The sequence below is a fragment of the Tenrec ecaudatus genome, chromosome 1 (genome assembly GCF_050624435.1).
Source record: "Tenrec ecaudatus isolate mTenEca1 chromosome 1, mTenEca1.hap1, whole genome shotgun sequence".
Taxonomy (NCBI): Eukaryota; Metazoa; Chordata; class Mammalia; order Afrosoricida; family Tenrecidae; genus Tenrec; species Tenrec ecaudatus.
In genome coordinates this window covers 199,166,737-199,183,073 of record NC_134530.1, presented here as the reverse complement: position 1 = coordinate 199,183,073, position 16,337 = coordinate 199,166,737, and the positions used below count along the sequence as shown (strand labels likewise).

The 16,337-nt window shown below is 39.4% G+C and overlaps 1 protein-coding gene across 4 annotated transcripts in view; it reads left to right on the top strand.

Moving 5' to 3' along the window:
- Positions 1-16,337, top strand: part of EDEM3 (ER degradation enhancing alpha-mannosidase like protein 3) — an 88,645-nt gene that overhangs the window by 46,984 nt on the left and 25,324 nt on the right. For all 4 annotated transcript variants that reach the window (XM_075528329.1, XM_075528339.1, XM_075528321.1 and 1 more), the window contains exons 10-15: positions 1,410-1,535; positions 1,727-1,810; positions 3,634-3,717; positions 4,433-4,557; positions 15,114-15,279; positions 15,527-15,681. In XM_075528329.1, the coding sequence (XP_075384444.1) occupies positions 1,410-1,535; positions 1,727-1,810; positions 3,634-3,717; positions 4,433-4,557; positions 15,114-15,279; positions 15,527-15,681 (740 nt within the window). The remainder of the gene's footprint in view (positions 1-1,409; positions 1,536-1,726; positions 1,811-3,633; positions 3,718-4,432; positions 4,558-15,113; positions 15,280-15,526; positions 15,682-16,337) is intronic.

Genomic DNA, 16,337 nt, shown 5'->3' with positions numbered 1-16,337 from the left:
TTGGCATGGTACATGATCACACCAAGTATGGAGGGCCTTGGAGCCTGGGAGATACTAGCGAGTATTCGTTTTAAAACCTGGTCTATAAGTCTGAAGTCTGATCAGAACTAATGGCATGTTTCTTGGTAGAGAAGGAAGATTATTGAACCACATTGGATTGCCTATTTTTATGATGAGGCAAATTGAAATTAATATGTATAAAAAAGTCGTCAGCTAAATAACTCTTCTTTTAATAATAATTTACCATTTCTTTATTCACGTAACACTTGGCCCATATTGTATCAATGAGGGCAGTCTATATAGTATTTAAAGATTGAGAGTCTTCCAGCCTGGGTTTACATCCTTATTTTACCATCTACTAGCTTTGTGACTTGGGGCATGAAACTTATACTACTTGTCTCTGTTCTTCACTTGCAAAATAGGAATATTATTAGTATTATTTATAGGAATATTCAGAGGATTAAATGAGCAAGTAGGTATGAAATGAATACAACAGTGTCTAACATATAGCATTCAGTGATCATTAAATAACAAATAAGTTGATTTTTAAAAGCTAGTAAAATATCTTTGTCATCATTGGGAGGATATGCTATTACATGTATTGATTATTATATTCTAACAAGAGTTTTTGGAGGTAAACAGGGACAGATGCTATTTTTGGTGGCTTGTACCATTCATTTATTCCCACAGCTTGGCCTCTGTTCTTTTTTTTTCCCCCCAATCTCTGTTCTCAAGCTGAGAAATATCTAGAGAAGGAAACAAGAAAAGGAGTGAAAGAACTTCCAAGAAGATGAACAAACACAGCCAACCATAAGAGTGACAACAGTGAATTCAAAAGCCAAACTCACTGCCCTCTAGTCCCTTCCAACCCACAGCGACCCCATGAGACAGAGAACTGCCTCTTCATGGGAGTAGAAAGCTTCATCTTGATCCCAGCAACAGTGACTAGATACCTGATTTAGGGGGAGGTGACCTCCAGATTGGTGTATCTTTTGAGAAAGGAACACATTAACTAGACATAAGAGAAAACAAGGACAATTTTGTAAATAGAAGCTGGTCGCTTCATCGGAGCATCATTGGCCCTGGCACACTAACCATGAGCAAGGAACCACAGGCAAGGAATACTCAGCTCTCCCCTCAGGAAGTCTCATATTACATAGAGTGGCTGATGTGTTGCATCTGAGCTAAAGAATAAAGGGAGTCTATAGATCTTAGAAATATTCTCATCTAAAATAATTTAAATATTTAAGTTGTGTGGTTTAGGTAGTTAATTAATATTTACTTATTATTTGAATTTATTTGTATATACATTTAGGTGTCATTTCTTTGTGGTGCGCTATAGTACAGTGTGTTGAGAATCACCCTTCTTTTCTCATCTACTTCCGTGCACACATATTGTGATCCTTTAGCACTATGACGCCATAATGAGGTACATTAGCCAGCCTCCTCTTCTACTTGACGTGCATATCCACAAACCAATGCTGAACGCTCGGACATGGATGGATGCTCTCCTTGCCTTTTTCCCAGGCTTACAGGTAAGTGAACAAGAATTCTGCTATTGGTATGAAAGTAAAATGACAATACTTAAATACATTTGTGATCATTAAAATTGAAGTACTAAAACAGCCACATCTCAAAACTGTATTAATATAAGTTTTCTCTTTATATGACTATAGGTAAAATCACTCATATTTTATTAGGTAATTTTGTTGGTTTTGACTTCTAGGTTTTAAAGGGAGATATTAGACCTGCAATTGAAACTCATGAAATGTTATATCAAGTGATTAAAAAGCATAATTTTCTACCAGAGGTAAGCAAATATTCTGCTAAATTCTAATTTACACATATCATATAAATTGCTGATATAGACGTTTTTGTTGCTGCCACGAAGTCAATTCTGACTCAGCTTGACCCTCCAGAACAGAGTAGAATTACTCCTTGAAGTTTCCTGCACTGAAATCTTTAATTGAGTAGATCACCAAATCTTTCCTCTTTAGGAGCTGCTCATTGGGTTGAAATCACCAACCTTTTTATTAGTAGCCAAGCGTTTAGCTATTGTACCACAAGAAAAAACAAAATAACAAAAAAGTACTGCCACCTAGTATATTCCAACCCTATGTTTTCCTCATTTATTTGGTTTACCAGCACTATATATGTTTTTCTCTTCTTTCATATGTTAAAAGACCACAAGGTTAGCAGTTTGAAAGCACCAGCCACTCTGTAGGAGAAAGATGAGGCTTTCTACTCCTGTAAAGATTTACACTCTTAGAAACCGGCAGGAGCAGTTCTCTTGTATCCTAAAGGTTGCTATGTGTGGGAATCAACTTCATGGCAGTGAGTTTGGTTTAGTTTTGGAGTTCAGTGTAGGAGGTCCGGGGAGGTGCAAATGATTAATGATAGCTGAAAGTGTGGCAGTTCAAGTCCATCCAGAGTACCTCATAAGAAAGACCTGCCAATCAGCTTTCACAGAATCACCCACTGAAACCCTCCGGAGCACATTTGTACGCCGATGCATACGAGTTGCCGTGATTCAGGGTAGATTCCAAGAGCAGCTGCTTTTGAACCTTATTCTTTAAGGCAATGCTGGCATGCCATTAATTTCCCCTAACAGAAAAACCTATTGCTAACCAGGATTTTCAACCTTTTCTAATTGGATCCACTGTCTTGTAAGTTCTTGCCCCTCTTTTGATTTTCTAAGATGTAGTGTATGAAGATGATGTATGTGGAATGTGCTCTTGGTAATCACATGTGCTATCTGGGATTTTGAAGGGTGCCAGCTCTTGCTCATTCCGATTGCAAGTTGCTCTTTCTAGTTTTTATATTATGTTTGCAGTAAATATTCTTGGTAATTTTGCATGGCCAGATTTTCAATAGTATGCTTTCTGGACTTCCCAGAAATATACAATCAATATTTTCCAATTGTGTGTATGACCTTGTTCTATCACTTATTATTTATTGCCCACTGTGAAATAGCTGAGCATTCTAAGCAACTTCCTAAAATGTTTGTTTTGGAAAGTATAATGTTATTAGCCTTAAGTGAATAGGACTGTAAGTTATAGGAAGTTCATGTCCATACAAATAAATTGAGGTTTCAACTAAATAACAAATGATGTTTTCATTTGACTCTCATCAAGGTTTTTGTTACTTTTTATCTTCATTTTTGTTAAGTCAAAATTTGACTCTGACATTTATGTAAGACTCCCTTTACATATTTATTTATTTTAAAAATTATGCCTGGTCTCCATTCATAGAGGATTTGGGAATGATTGTAAAAGAAAACATGCTAAAATAGCAATATGCATACCAGGGAATTAATAAAAGAGAAAATAATGAGAAGGGAAAAGAAGAAATCATTATATAAAACATAGACTCTATGTAGTGGCATTACTGTCTCATGGGTTTTTTCTGACCTTTCTAAAAACCAAAATGATTATTTTAAAAAGCGATTCTATTTCATTGGTTAAAAAAACAGACTCTGTAAAATTGAATTGTGTTATTAAGCAAGATAATTAATGTTTTGCAGAAAATTGTGTCATGATAGATATTTTAACTACTTTTACTTGTTTATGATCTAACTTATACTTTCTGAAAAATCATATGTCTTGCACCTAATTTGTGTGTTACTTTGTTTAGGCATTTACAATAGATTTCAGGGTACACTGGGCTCAACACCCTTTAAGGCCTGAGTTTGCAGAAAGCACCTACTTCTTATATAAAGTAAGACCCTTTACTTCTATTTTGTTATTTAGCTCCTGTTCTTGAGATATCTCACCATTTTACTTTTAGCGATTGGATTTTCAAAGTTCTCATTGAATGGTTTCTAGTTGCATGTATCATGGTCTTCAAGATTATTAAAAATTGCAAGAAGTGCTATCTTAAGTTTTTTGCCTTTTCAAAATAAGTTTTTTGCAGTTCACTAAAGAGAAATGCTGGATTCCAGAGCTTCTTTCTAAAGTAGGTCTCTTGTCTTCCATCATTGAGGCATCCTTTCTGGGAATTCGATAGTTGATCTAAAGCAGTGCTTCCCAGAGTGTGTGGTCCTGCCCCCCGGCCCACTGAGCCCTGAGGAGGGAGGCGCTGCAAAAGGACATGACTGTTCTGTAGCTTGCCTCAGGGCTGTGGTTCAAAAGGTTTTCATTGTTGGGCAGGAGACACTAACTGATTTTTTTTCTGAAAGGGGGGCAGTAATAAGTCCGGGAACCCAGAATTCAAAGCTTAAAATATACAGTTGGACAGCTTTCCATTGTGCCTTTAAGGCATGCTCTCATTTCATGGCTTATTTCCAGAGCTAGGATCTGTGTAACATGATTTCCAGTCCCTGATTCAGTGCCTGACTTAGTAGGTATATTCAATAATGTTTGCAAAACGGGGATATCACAATATATAAACTGTGTGTATATGTGTGGGTTATATATTTTCTCCTTTTAAATAGGCTACGGGGGATCCTTACTACCTCGAAGTAGGAAAAACGCTTATCGAAAATTTAAATAAATATGCTAGAGTGCCTTGTGGATTCGCTGCCATGAAGGATGTTCGTACAGGAAGTCATGAGGACAGGTACAGCAATTCCTCGGGTCCATTTTCCTCAGGTTAACATTAAGCACAAACTACAACTACTGGGTAGCATTCATTTAAATGTGATGCCATCTCAGAGAGTGTTTGAGGAAGCAGACTGTAGCTTATTGTATTTTTTTCTCTCTCTCTTGACTAGAAAAGTTTAAACTGCTTGAAATGTTTTGAGGTCTGATTTTGGTGCCTAGCGTATAGTAGATGCTCAACTGATATTTAAGTAAATGAATTATTGTAGATATTGGAACCTTAGTAGTAGGACTTGGATTGCCATTTCCTTTGTTCATAGTTTCTTTATACTGTGTAAGATGATGGAAATTATCCCGATAGTGAATAATCTGGACTCTTGTTTTATGTTCAGCCAGGGATTATAGTTAGTTAATTTAATTTGAATTAAAAGCAATATTATAGTTCCTGTGTGTATTCCTCTTCTGTTGTGGCTTGAGAGGGTTTAAGAAGACCACTGGCAGTTTCTGTTTCATTGGACACTGGACATAAGTAGATGTCTTGAAATACAAGCTATAAGAATTCTATTATAGTCATGATCATAGCCTACTGCCACCAACTCAATTCCAGATCATAGGAACCCTGTGTGTGTTTCTGAATCGTTAAATCTTTATAGAAGCAGACAGTCTCAAGGCGAGGCTGGTGAGTTTGAGCCAGTGCCCAGTCCTGAGCCAGTGCCCAGTCCACCAGGAGTCCTGAGCCTTCGTGAGAGTAATATTCTAGTTAGCTAGTCAGAGATCATTTTCTCGTTAACTTAACTCTTGAGACTAACACCAGGACACCCTGGAAGAAGGGAGGATTGGTATATGGAGGAGGGGAAGGAGTAGGTTACTTATGGCTAGAATGAACAAATTTCCGAATGAGCACTAACGAATGTCCCTTCATTTGGTTAGCAGATTTCCATTACCCAAATATTTACTGGGGCTAATTATGTGTCAGAAGCTCTACTAGATCTTGAGACCCAAAGATGAAGATCTTCCCTGTCTCTAGTTGAAATCACAGATAGACAGACTTTCAAACATTGTGGTACTGCTGTTCAACATACTATGGAGGCAGAGCACAAGTTGAGTTTCGTATGAGGCTAAACCTTAAGTGATGGTCAGGTAAGGCTCCTGCAAGGTGCCCTAAGTCTTGAGGGAGGAGTAAGCGTTAAAAGGAAAGAGGCACACCGGCTTTCCAGCAGAGCAGTCAGACACGAGGAGAACAGCCTCTTCACCTCAAGGCTTGTCCCTTAGCCCCTCGCTCAGAGGTTTAGATAAAACTGCTTTAGTCTTGGCACCTCTTTCCCTGGCCACTGCTGAGGAGAAGTGGATTGATGTTTGGAAGCAGGCCTATGACTAACAGCAAGAAATGAAAGCAGATTCTTATTTGGACGTTTATTACACTCTTCGAAGCACTTCACAAAGGGGCTTCCAAAAGTTTGTGGAGATTCCATTATCTTTTTTAAAAAATCATTTTATTGGGGGCTCGTACAACTCTTATCACAATCCATACATCCATCCATTGTGTCAAGCATATTTGTTGCCATCATCATTCTCAAATCATTTGCTTTCTGCTTGAGCTCTTGTTATCAGCTCCTCATTTTCCCCCTCCCTCATGAACCCTTGAACATTTATAAATTATTATTGTCATATCTTACACTGTCAGACGTCTCCCTTCACCCACTTTTCTGTTGTCCGTCCCCCAGGGGGGGAGGTTATATGTAGATCTTTGTAGTCAGTTCCCCCTTTCTACCCCGCCCTCCCTCCACCCTCCGGTATCATCACTCTCATCACTGGTCCTGAAGGGATCATCTGTCCTGGGTTCCCTGTGTTTCCAGTTCCTATCTGTACCAGTGTACATCCTCCGCTCCAGTCAGATTTGTAAGGTCGAATTGGGATCATGATGGAGGGCGCGGGGAGGAAGCATTTAAGAACTAGAGGAAACTTGTATGTTTCATCGTTGCTACCCTGCACCCTGACTGACTTTTCTCCTCCCTGCAACCCTTCTGTAAGGGGATGTCCAGTTGCCTACAGATGGGCTTTGGGTCCCCACTCTGCACTCCCCCTCATTCACAATGATTTGATTTTTTGCTCTTTGATGTCTAATACCTGATTCCTTTGGCAACTCGTGATCACACAGGCTGTTATGTTCTTCCATGTGGGCTTTGTTGCTTCTGAGCTAGATGGCCGCTTGTTTACCTTCAAGCCTTTAAGACCCTAGATGCTATATCTTTTGATAGCCGGGCCCATTACTTTTTAATACTTCCACAAACCATGTGAAGCCCCCTTGTACATGTTTAACTTATTTGATTCTTAAAATAATTCTCTGAGGTATGTAGATGAGGACAATATAATTCAGGCACTTGCTCAAGGTCACACAATTTAACAAGGTAGTCAGAATTCCAGCCAAGGCATATTGGCTCAACTGCTGTTACAGGCAACAGTAATTAAGCACTACCTGGATGCCAGACACTGCACTTTGTTATGAGGCTGGAATGATTAAAATAGGCCAGCCTCTGCCTTCCTGTGATTAATGGAGAAGATAAATGTGTACAGAAAAGAATCACTACTGTGGGCTAAGTGTTATAGTGGATAAAAGAATAACAGGTTGTAGAAATAACAGAGAACGACATATTTTACTCGATGTAGGGAGTCCCCTTTTAAATGTAACACCATTCTCTTTTCCAACCCCATTCCTTACATGATATTTCTGAACATCTGGACATCTTTGTCTCATTCTGATTATATTTCAGTATATGGGGTATTTCTTAAAATATCCATAATAGCCCTATTTAAGATATGCATGGAACAACAAACTGTTCCCCTCTGAATTCAGGCTAGAGAGTTGTAGAAATCTCTTGTAGGTGATTTTAGATTTCAGTAGATTGCTAATTTTCTGAGAGAAGCTGGTGGTCTTCACTCCCTCTATCCAATTATGTTCCACATGGGAGCATTCTCTCTCAGGTGCCTTGGGCCTGACCCAAAGTTGACAACAGCTTGGTCTCTCTCTGTTATTAGATAGAGCACTTTAGATGTTATGGGAGCTTTGTTAGTCACAGTGAGCTATGACTAATTGACCTCAGAGATTTAATTCTGGCCTGCTGACAAATGGGTGTGCTCCAGCCTCCTCTTGAGCAGCTGAGTTTTTAAATGTAAGCTTAGAACTTTATTTCTTATCCCATTATAATTTCTGCTTGTTGATTCCCCCCCCCCCCTGTATGTTTTTAACCAAAAAGAGAGCTTGGATCTTATCTTAGTCATCAAATATTTCATTGAACTTGAGCATGCCTTATGACATTTTCATCAAAATTACTGAGGAAAATTTTTGCTAGGGCTGTAAGCAATGGTTCATGGCATGCACTCAAGAACTTTCAACTACAGAATCTTTGCACTGGTTCCTCCTAGAACTGCTGTCTGACTCGCGCACACACACACACACACACACACACACACAATTTTCAGATCGGAACTGTCTGTATTTAGCCAATAATAGATGATCACTACAAAGGATTCAAATGGCAAAAGGAATATAAAAATCTTTCCTAAAGTACTTTCCATTACTTTGTTAAAACAAGTAACCACTGTTAGCAGTTTGATAGACAGTCCTCAAGACATTTAATATTTAATGCCTGTGTGTTTCTATTTGCTTGTATTTTAAAAAAACAAAACAAAAAACAAATCAGAGCAGATGGTTGTCTGTTACTGTCTACCTTGCAAGCTTTTCCCCAGGCACATTGCAGGGATCTTACCAGGTCTCTCCTCTTGTTATAAGTGTTTTCAAATCATCTGTATCATGGTAATTCTTAGAGTTTGCCCAAAATCAACGTCCTGCTCATCCCTGTGCTGTCTTTAAGACAGCAGTTCCTCAGGATAGTCACTGGGAGTGCTCTAGAAAGGGTCCACTACAAATGTAGTGCAGGTTGGCAAGGGGAAGATTAACAACCAAAGTGGCCACAGAACTCTCTAAGCAGTCCAGGTGAATTTATGTCCCCAAATAAAAAGTATTTTATGTGTATGAGTAATGATAGATTTTTTAATTTAGCTAATCCTTTATGGCAGATACTATGCTAAATAATAGACATATAGTACTTTATAAGGCATTCGTGTGGATCTTAACAAATTATAGGTAGCATTACAAAGAATAGGAATTACAAAACACTTGATTGTTCTCCTGTGGCACCTGTGCATAGTCCTAAACGTAGTCATTCAAACATAACGAGGTTCGTGCATGGTTCATACAGGAAAGGTGTGTGTCAGTCGGGGTTGTGTCTTTTACCATACTGATGCCGTCTTTATGCTGAGCAAGTACACTGAGGAAGTAGGCAGCATGAAGAATCCAGCATCAGGGTCGGAGGAAGACTCACTAACAACCTCTAGTGCACAGATGATACAACCCTGCTTGCTCAAATTAAAGCACTGACTGCTGAAAATCAGAGACTACAGCCTTCAGTATGGATTTACCGCAACATAAGACAGAAATCCTTTTAAATAGACTAATAAGCAACTTGATGATAAATGGCGAGTAGACTGAAGTTGTCAAGGATTTCATTTTACTTCTGCCCACAATCAATGCTCATGGTAGTGGCAGTCAAGAAATCAAGTGACATCTTGCATGGGTCAAATCTGTTGCAAAAGACCTTATTGAAGAGTTAAGAAGCAAAGGTGTCACCTTGAGGACTAATGAGCGCCTGACTCAGCCAGGGTATTTTCCCTTGCCTCCAAGTAGACCATGCAAGTGCCATCAGTGGAGCTGAGAGGAATTACTGAGAGCCGAGTGAAGATCGAACTTGATTGTGGGACAGGAGGAAAGCAAAAGGAACTAGAGCAGTGGTTCTCAACCTTCTTCATGCCACGACCCTTTCATACAGTTCCCCATGTTGTGGTGACCCGCCCCCCAACCATAACATTGTTTTTGGTGCTACTTCATAACTGTATGCTTCTGTTATGAATTGGATGACTTCCGTGTAAGAGTCATTGGACCCCCAAAGAGGTCGTGACCCACACGTTGAGAACTGCTGAAATAGAGGAAAGAGCTAGGAGGCAAAAGACATTTATAGAGATATAAATGTAGCCATGTATATACGTAAATATATTAATATATAATGATAGGGATACAGCTCTATGTACATATATTTATATGTTAAGTATTAAGGTAGCAGATGGACACTGGGCCTCTGCTTAAGTCCTCCCTCAATGCAAGAACAATTTGTTCAAATAACCTGGCATTCCATGGTGCTTACCTTCCCAACACAATTGCTTAAGACAAAATGGGTGCATAAGCAATTATGGTGAAGAAAGTGGATAGTTCCCAGCAATCAAAAGATACAGTGTCTGGGGTCTTAAAGGCTTGAAGTTAAACAAGCAGCCATCTAGCTCAGAAGCAAATAAGCCCACATGGAAGAAGCACTCCAACCTGTATGGTCATGAGGTGTCGACTGGATCAGCTATCAGATAGCAAAAGATCCAGAACAAACAATTATATAGCTGTGAGTAAGGTGGGTTGGAGTGGAGAAAATGGGACATGCCCCCACAGAAAGATTACAAGGAAGGGACAATTCAACCAGGGTGCAATATAGCACTGAAAGAACACATCATTCCTCAAGTTCCTAAATGGTCCCCACCACCACCACCACCACACACATACACACACTACCATGACCCAATTCTACCTTACAAATCCAGCTAGACCAGAGTGCACACATTGGTACAGATAGGAGCTCTTGACACATGGAATTCAGGACAGATAAAACCCTTAGGAACGGTAGTGGGAATAGCAATGTGAGGGCAGGCAGGGGGTAGACGGGAAAAAGGGAGAAAGGAGAACCCATCACAAAGTTGGTTATATATAGCCCACCCCCCAGGGGGATGAATAACAGAAACGTGGGTGAAGGGAGACAATGGAAAGTGTAAGACATGGAATAACAATAATATATCATTGATCAAGAATTCTTGAAGGTGGGAGGGGAAAAAGGAGTTGATACCAAGGGCTCAAATAGAAAATGTTTTGGAAATATTGATGGCAACCTATGTACAAGTGTGCTTAATACAATTGAATGATGGGTTATTATAAGACTTGTAATATTACAAATATTACAATAAAATGATTAATAATAATAAAAGCTGATGGTGCCTGGCTATTAGAAGATATAGCATCTGGGGTTTTAAAGGCTTGAAGTTAAACAAGCGGCCATCTAGCAAGGACACAGCAAAGCCCACGTGGAAGAAGCGCACCAGTCTGCGTGATCACAGGTTGTCAGTGGGATCAGCTATCAGGCATCAGAAGACCCAAAACAATCATATCGATGCAAATGAGGAGGGTTGGAATGGAGACCCAAACTCTATCTGTAGAGAACTGGACATTCCCTCAAAGAAGGGTAACAAGGAAGGGACAAGTCAGCCAGGGTGCAATATAGCATTGATGAAGCACACAGTACTCCTCTAGTTCTTTAATGCTTCCTCCTCCCCCACCCCCACTACCATGACCCAGTTCTACCTTACAAATCCATCTAGACTGGAGCATATATACTGGTACAGATAAGAGCTCTCGACGCATGGAATGCAGGACAGATAAACCCCTGAGGAACAGTAATGGGAGTAGCGATACCATGGGGGCTAGGAGAAGGTAGTAAGAGAAGGCAAGAACTGATTGTAATGATCAACTTATAATACTCCCACCCTCCAGAAGACAGGTAACATAAATGTGGTTGAAGGGAGACAGCAGAAGGTATGACATATGAAAATAATAATTTATAATTTATCAAGGGTTCATGAGGTTGGGAGGGTGAGGGACAGAGGGAAAAAAGAGAAGCTGATACCAAGGGCTCAAGTAGAAAGAAAATGTTTTTAAAAGGTTGATGGCAACATATGTACAAATGTGCCTGATACAATTGATGAATGGATTGTTATAAAAGGTGTAAGAGCCCCCCCCATAAAATGGTTTATGAAAAAAAGTAAACTAAACAATGAATAAAGAAGATCAAAGAAAAATTAATGCCTTTTATTGTGTCATTTTGGTGAAGAATATTGAACATACAAGGGTAACCCCAAAAAACTGGAATTATTTTCAAAGCTATGTATTTACATATTTTACAACCTTATCACCTTCAAAGTCCTCTGCCAATTTGCTTAATACATTTGTCAAATCTGCGATTCCATTCTTGGAAACATTTTTCAAACACATCTATTTGGATAGCTGACAGCACCTCCCTCGTTTTTCTTCACATCTTTTATGTCATCAGTAAGTCACTGCCCTTTCATGTCCCTCTTTATTTACGGAAACAGAAAGAAGTCACATGGAGCAAGGTCAGGTGAGGTGCATAGGGCAAGAGAGGCATGCTGTTTTTGCCAAAAAACTGGTACACTGAGATAGCTGCATGAGCAGATGCATTGTCGTGGTGGCAAAAGCAGGCCCCCGACTGCCAAAAACCAGGCCTTTTTGTTGTTACACAATCTTCTTAGAACCTCTAAATAGATAGCTTGATTAACAGACTGGACTGGTGGAATGAAGGTCAAATGCACTGGCCCCCTCACATCAAAAACCAAATGAGCATCATCTTGACCTTTGATTTCACTTGATGAGCTTTTTTTTGTGTGTGAGATGACAATGGTGTCTTTCACTGGCTCGTTTGATGTTTGCTTTCTGGGTCATAAGAATAAATAGCACCATGCCTCGTCACCAGTAAGGATGTTGGGGAAAAAAATCTGGGTCACCTTGGAGCTGTTCTTTCAAAGCACAGCGTGTTTCCAGTCAACTCTCTTTTTGCTGGTTAGTCAGAACCGAAGGCACACATATGCCAGCGACCCCTGTCATCCACTCCCCTACCCCCGCCCAATTTCCCGCTAAAGTTTGCTGAACCAAGTTCCAAAATAGTCCAGATAACTTCCCCTTTTCCAGTGGCCAGCATCGTGGGTCTTCAAGCACAAGAGCATACATTTTGTTGACACTTTCATCCATTCAGGGAGCTGTTGGATGTCTAGAACAAGGTTTGTCATCAATCGACATTTCACCTTTTTGGATATGAGAGAAGCCCCTTGTCCACTTGAGTTTTTCTCATAGCGCTGTTCTTGTAAACTGTGTTCAACATCACAACAGGCTCGGTGGCATTTTTCCTGAGCAGGAAACAAAATTTCACAACCACACACTGTTCTCTTAAATCGATCATCACAAAAAACAAGGTTTGAACTAAACTGCTTCTATGAAAACATTCACTATGACCAGCAAGAACCTTCCCAGGCAATGCACTGGGTGCACCTAATGCTTGCCTTGCAGGGAAAATGTGTACTACAAAATTTCCACACAGCAGAGCTTTTTTCCATTTGTTTTGTGTGTGTGTGTGTGTGTGTGTGTGTGTGCATGTGTGGGTGCCCCCTTATAGAAAAAACAAATCTGTCTTGGAACACAGACAGCTGGAATACTCCTGAGAAGCAAAGGATGGATGACAAGATTTTGTTTCATGTACTTTGTACATGTTATCCGAGGGACCAATCATCAACCTTCTACCCCTCGGGGTCCCTAGCTACCTTGATAGGTCCAGGAGAGCCTCCTCAGAAGCTGCTCTTCTGATTGCACCTTGCTCTGAGGGTCATAGTGGTGTATTTAAGATGTCCCCAGGTACAATTTGTTTAATAAAATCTGCTTCATTCACTTCAACCTTAGGAGCCCTGGAGGCATACTGGTTACACACGGGGCTGCGAGCCACAAGGTCAGCAGTTTAGAACTGCCAGCCGCTCCGTGGAAGAAAGATGAGGCTCTCTCTCCCCAAACCCGCAGGAGCAGGTCTACCCTGTCCAATAGGGTCAGTCTGAGTTGGCATCGACTCATTGGCAGGGAGTGAGTGTAGCTTCAGTCTGGCTTACATATAAGATGATGGAACTTCACACAACACGTAATGCCTCGTTCTAACCAAGAGCCTGTTGAGGCCAAGATGACTGCTTAAAACCAACGATGCCAAAGCTGATGTGACCTTCCATCACTATCACATCCGTGGTAATGCCACAGGCTTCTCTGGCCAATTCTAGACTTCAGCCACAGTGTGTTAATTCTCCGAATTTGCTGCTCTTCTCACTCTCGGCTCACCTTGAGGGCTACCTAGCCTTCCTTAAAAGTGTGATTCATCTGAAAACGGTGTCATGTGGGACAGCATTCCTTTACACTCGTTGCAGAATTTTGATGATTTGGGGAAGATGCCTGCTCGAATTTTGTTAAGCATTTGATTTTAGCGCTGACCTGAAAGTCATTTCTCTGTGACAGGAAAAATACCTCTATTTTTGAGGACTCCCTAGTAAGACTAAGGCTTACGTATTTCTGAGAGAATTTGTCTGCAGCCACCTGCTAATCTCAGAAACCTGTTTACACATTTTGTTTGAAATGGCCTCGCACGTGTATTAACTGGAATATACTAGTAACGGTTGTCGTTTTTACTTGCCTTTGTCTGTGCCAGGAACTTGACTTGGCTAGAGTCATGAGACCAGGGCCGTCCAGTCAACTTCAGGTTATTTCTACTGCAGGAAGCTCGCGTGCATTGGGGGAGTATGATAGTTAAAAGTCATTTCACTGTAACTCCTCCGCACTACTTTTAATTTCAGAAAAACTATTCTTTAAAAGTTACTTTAAATTCTTTAAGGTATAAAATTTAAAGTTCTTTAAAATAACATTATAACCTTAGATCATTTTGTAAAGCGGCATTTCTTTTACCCCAATATGTCTCCCTAAAGAACCCCGCTAGCGCTGTGCATTAGGCATTGGCTGCCACCCTCAAGGCCAGCAGTTCAGGTCCATTAGCTATTCTGGGACAAGGATGAGGCTGTCATCACCTCAAGATTTATAGTCTTAGAAAATCTAGATAGGGTCACTTGTTTAAAAAAAAGTTTCCATATTCCCTTCCTGAGAGGTATGTAAATATTTACAAGTATATTCACAGTACATAGATAGTATTGTGTCGTATTTACTTTATGTTAATATTTTGAATGATAGTCTTTATCTTTAAAACCTGTTTATCATTTAACTGAATAATTCAAGTTCCATCAACACTGTATTACTTTATTTACTTAAGATGAATGGAATATTCCTATGTAAAGTTTGGTAGTAAAATTCATCTGTTTTAATGTCTTAGTGTTCCCTCATAGCAATCCAATAGGGGAGAGCAGAATTGGGCTTTTGAGAACTGAAGTCTTCACAGGAGTAGAAAGCCTCCTCCTTCTCCTGCAGAGAAGCTCGTGGTTTCAAACTGCTAACTTGGTGGCTGTCAGCACAGCATGTAACCCACTACATCACCATGTTGTTGGTGTGAGTCAGAATTGATTTGATGGCAGAGAAGAGACTGAAAATTCTGTCTTTAGAAGACCAATCAGAAAACCTGTCTGCAGTGCTGAGATGAGATTTAATGTACCTGTGCAATAGGTAGCCTCGACTGGCCTTTCTCATCATGGAGGTGGGGAATCGATAGATGGACATTTGAATTGGTGAAGATAGAGTTATTGATCTTGATTCACATTTTCAGATAGTTGACATTTGGATATTTTTATGTTCTTAGATTTATTTGTGATCTTTTATTTTAGAATGGATTCTTTCTTTTTGGCTGAAATGTTTAAATACCTTTACCTATTATTTGCGGATAAGGAAGACATTATTTTTGACATAGAAGATTACATCTTTACCACAGAGGCGCACCTGTTACCTCTGTGGCTCTCCACCACAAAGCAGAGTGTCACCAAGAAGAACACGGTGAGATTCGTTTTGCATTGTGTCTTACCCTCCCTCTCATTTCTCTGTGTGTTTTGTGGGTTTTATTTTGTACCCAAGTGTAAAGTAATTCATGGCTAAACTTAATAAATATGTCTGTGGTAAAAGGAAAAGCACATTTAATGATTTCTTGTATCCTGTATGTTTTTATTCCATTAAATGTTTTCTTTTGAAAGGTCATGATAATAAGTAAAATAATGTTTTTATATTTAATTCTTTTTTATTGTAGACTTCAGAATATACAGAACTGGATGACAGTAATTTTGATTGGACTTGTCCAAATACTCAGATTCTCTTCCCTAATGACCCATTGTATGCTCAGAGCATCCGTGAACCCTTAAAAAATGTGGTGGACAAGAGCTGTCCTAGAGGCATCATTAGAGTGTAAGATATATTACCTTATACTGTTTAATATCAGCGTGAGTTCTTAGTAAGTGACAGAAAACCTAAGGAACATAGAGCTACAGTCTCTCCAAAATACAAATTAGACCAAAAGTATTGAGCTACATACTTATCACTGATTAAAATAAATATTATGAATGAGTAAAGTTTGGTAGTGAAGCTTATTTTACTATAAAGTCTTTACTGTTTTGGAAATGTCCCACATATCTTTTGTTTTAGCAAACTGAGACACAATTACCAATGGCAGTGTATAAGTCTCTAACATGTATACCCTGTTTTTACATGGAACAGTTTGAACCAATTTTTCTACATGTCTTTTATGTGAAAATATTTTCTAATGTCAATAGTTCCTATTTATTAGATACCTAGTTTTTGTTATGCTGGGTTTTGTGTTTGGAGAAGATACTTATTCTCAGTTGTTAAATAGAATTCTTTGGCTCACTCAGTTCATTTTCTTCTGTTTTAAATTATTAGGAAGGCCATTGCAAGGATTTTTTAAACACATTTTTATAGTGAGAATTATTTTTCACCTTTAGTATGCATTTATTCATTGATAGCTTTTAGTATACTTGGAGAAAAATCTGTATTTTTAAAGGAAAACATTAATGGTAACAAACCTCCTACCCAGTTTGTTCTGT